This window comes from Anneissia japonica, unplaced genomic scaffold, assembly GCF_011630105.1.
Source record: "Anneissia japonica isolate Jap-2015-1 unplaced genomic scaffold, ASM1163010v1 scaffold287961_len116307_cov110, whole genome shotgun sequence".
Classification (NCBI taxonomy): Eukaryota; Metazoa; Echinodermata; class Crinoidea; order Comatulida; family Comatulidae; genus Anneissia; species Anneissia japonica.
The window spans coordinates 2,530-6,719 of NW_022691994.1; the positions used below are offsets into that span (position 1 = coordinate 2,530).

General features: G+C 31.9%; 1 protein-coding gene across 1 annotated transcript in view; it reads right to left on the reverse strand.

Annotated features, from left to right (window-relative positions):
* Positions 1-332: 332 nt before the first annotated feature.
* LOC117100148 (mucin-like protein) overlaps positions 333-4,190 on the reverse strand; it is a 28,963-nt gene continuing 25,105 nt past the window's right edge. The window contains exons 24-26 of the mRNA XM_033239723.1: positions 3,332-3,457; positions 1,035-1,157; positions 333-508 (exon numbers count right to left, since the gene is read on the reverse strand). Of these exons, the coding sequence (XP_033095614.1) occupies positions 333-508; positions 1,035-1,157; positions 3,332-3,457 (425 nt within the window). The remainder of the gene's footprint in view (positions 509-1,034; positions 1,158-3,331; positions 3,458-4,190) is intronic.

Below are 4,190 nucleotides of genomic sequence, written 5' to 3' on the forward strand. Positions count from 1 at the left end.
AAATTTATCTAGGGTATTGAAGCTGCTGTTAAGTTGTTATTTATTTTTGGCGGCCATTTTAAAAAGCGCCCTCAATTGCCTCCCAAAATCTTCAAATTAATAACTTTAGCTAGTTATACTTTACTCCTATCATTACAAAAGTTGGTCAAACCTATCTCTTCTGTGCTTATTTTACCCATATATGTAGTTTATTGGATTTTGGTGGCCATTTTGAAAAAAGCGCAATCACGCGAAAGTTCTCAGGTTACACCTCTTTTACCTCACATATTCCGATTCCCGATAAAAAACTGGTCTAGAAAAACCATATGAAAATTTCTACCTTTAAATGTTGGCTAGTTGAATAACTTGGAGGTAAGGCGTGGAGCCGAGATGTGTATAAGAGACAGGGCACACGTTACATTATCTTGTTCAAGTTTAAATCCATCAGCACATGAGCAATTATAGCCCGGAGCTGTATTAGTGCACTCTTGAATGCAGTCGCTAATTTCAAGAAGACACTCATCGATATCTGAAAATAATACAGTAAAGTTGCTTACACCATGTATACCTACCTTTCCCTTTATATGTTATCTAACGTGCTGATAAGTGATAAGCAACATAGCTCGAATCGCACAAGCCAAATTGAAGTTAACATACAATGCATTGTTTATCTGTTTTTATGTTTGTTTTTTTTTCAACAATTTTTGTTTGTAATTTGTTTCTCTCCTCTTTGGGATTTTACCTATTTTTCTACTGTAACTTCCTTAACGGTTGATCTTTTGTGATTTAATTGTGTTTAAATTATTATTATTATTATTATTTATTATTATTATTTTACTATTATTATTATTATAAATATTATTATTATTAATATTATTATTATTATTATTATTACTATTATTATTATTATTATTAACATTAACAACTAAAAGTTTAAAAATAGGGGTAATAATTAAATTCTCTCATGTTAGATAACTTTGTCACACCCAAATTACTGAATTTTTATTTTTAATTAATAATAAAACATTGTTATTTCAAAAATAATTTATACTAACCTTGGCATGTTTCTCCATCCTTTATAAAGCCACTGTTGCAAACGCATTCAAACGTCCCCGGACCATTTCTACAAGTGGAGTTAGGCCAACACAACGTCGCATTGTTTGAACACTCGTCAACATCTACATTATTAATTAAAATAAATAACAATCAAAATATTATTGTTTATAGTCAGAACATTATCCGTCAACTCCTGGTATCAATGACCAAAAAATCAAATACTCAAAAAGTCATAGTTTCCTTGATAGGCCTATGCCATTACTTTATTCAATCTATCAATAGTTCCATTCAATCAACTGAGTAACAGGGGTGGCGCCAGCGGGGACCCCGTCGGGGAGAGCTAGTCCCCCTGTCGGGTAGAAAAATCACAATTCGTCGGGGAGAAAAATAAATTATATGTATTTTCTAAATATTAGTAAACTCTAAAATCAATTAAATAAGCCTTTGAAACCCCTAAATTGTCAAGATTTTTTGGGTGCTTTGCCCACTGGACCACTTCCGAAACGTTTTAAGCGATGCTCGACCACACCCACTTTGCTCTCGTCGGGGAAATCTGCCACCTCGTCGGGGCATGGCCCCCCATCCCACGTCAGGGACCTCAGAACTCTCGTCGGGCAAATCCTGCGCCACCCCTGCTGAATCACCTAATCAGTCGAACTATCTGTATAGCACCTGGATTTTATTCATATATTTATTAAGGTATAAAAAAAAACGACAATACAAAGTGTACAAAGCTAAAAGGCTTGCATAAAATACATATATAATATAAACCAGGATCACCAAACGGAACAAATACCTTACTGAAATACCCAAGAATTTTAAGTATATTAGAAATAATTAATAATTAGAATTTAAAAAAAAACTATACAATATGATAATACAAAAGGATAGAGCAACATTATAATTATATAGAAAACATACACAATAGATATTACAAAAGGATAGAGCTACATTATAATTAGGCTATAAAGAAACGAACTACAAACAATGTTTAATGGCATTTTGATATTTAACCAATGATTGTAATACATACAAGTATTATATTTACCACCAATGGAGGTGTTTTTTCATACAAAAAATTAGTATCAAGTGCCTTAAGTATGTACATTGCGTATTACGCATTTACTTGTTACTTGTCACATAGCACTTCCACTGAAGTCAGCAAAATCCCTGAGTAGAGCTTGCATAGAACCAAACACAAAAGTGTGCAAAATTAAATAATGCAACAAAGCAGTAACTTGAAGAAAAAAGTTCAATAAAAAATAAGAAAATGAACAAAACAATAAACAAAAGGATCTCAAGCAATGTGAGAGGAGACTATTGAAATAGGTGTGTTTTAGATAGGCTTTGAACTGCCTAACTGAATGTCAAGAACTGAGCAAATTTGGCAGACCATTCCAAAGTTGGGAAGAGACGGAAATGAATTGTCACCAGTCAATTTATGGTAGACCCGTCGAACAAGTTGGATGGAGTTGGAAGATCTCGTTATCTTAACAAAAGCATTACCTTAAGAAACTTTAATGGGCAAATACAAGGGTTTGCACCACTGGCCTCATTAGAGAAGTTGGTAAAGCATCCTAACAGTAATCGTGAAATCTCAGTATCAGATTCCGACGGGAACAATACGTTTTTTTTAAACACTTACTAGCATCTTTATTCATCAATATGGAGGGGTTCCTTCGTAACTATGTTCCTAATATGTGCCCTATTAACATTCATTGCATATGACAGACTCATCGCATCTCGATTGTAATACACAGTTAATCAAAATACTTAGTTTATCGTTATTTTGTTTTTATATCTTTATATATTAGAAGCACCCACAGTATTATATACATTTAAATAAAAATCTACCACTGACTGCAATACATACCAAATGGTAGAGTGTACGAACGGTAATCAAAAGATATTCGGTTCAAATACCGATGGAAACAATACATTTATCTAAAAAAATTCAAAAATATATTATCGGTTTTTTAAGAATTCCATTATAGTCCAAAAAGTTTCATTAGCAACCAATATTTTTATAACTCAATCAATTGCTCAATAAATAAATTAATTCAATTTAAACAATCTTTTAAAACTATGCATGTATTCAAAATATATTAAATTCAGAATGAGCGTTTTTAAATACACACGACAAATTGAGAAGAGCTTCTTATACAAATTTTAAAAGAATGCATTTAACTAAATGAGAAAATAAACCAATAATTAGAAACCACGCGAAATGGCATGATTACTTGTATCCTTGTAAGTCTGTTCCTTAAAGATGTAGATTTAGAAATGCTAAACATACCTTTACATGTATCTGTACCATTGGCCGTAAATGATGAATAGAAACCATCTCTGCAAATGCAATCCTCAAGATCTTCCGAACAGGTAGAATACTCTGGACATTCCTTTGTATCGCACACATTGATTTCTTGAAATAAGATATAAATTGTGCAGTGAATTTAATAGAGATATGATTAAATATAAATTCTAAAATGAAATGTCCGAACAAATTATCTTTCAAATTATTATTAACTTATTTAAATGTTGGCTAGTTGAATAACTTGGAGGTAAGGCGTGGAGCCGCTCACTACAGTCATGGATTATAGTCTCCCACCTTCACATTTATCCTTACCTTTACTTATATTTAATGTATTTTTCACGGTTCATTAAACCAACATGAACATATAAATTATATATAATATATTTTTAATTTACTATATATTATTTATAAAAATATAGACACTGATCATTAAGATTTCATTCAGGTTTATTTAAAACTGATTCTAACAAACTTCCAATCATAATCTCAAGAATTATGTCATTAGCAATATCACTGTCCTTTCCTACCTTCTCATCTTAGTAATATTGGTAACATTGGGTCTACTACGTATACATTTATCACCATTGGATAGTTTTTTCCACTCACGATACATTTTTTTTAAATGTTAATTGTTGATCTAAACAATATTATACAAGATATGATTACAAATATGACCTAATGACTTACTGTTACAAATCCTTCCGTCTCCCTCGAACCCTTCGATACATTTACACTGATATCCTCCTTCAGTGTTACTACAATTAGCATTCTTGTTACAGTCATGTCTGGACAAGTTACACTCATTAATGTCGTCACAATGAGTGCCATTAACGCTAAACCC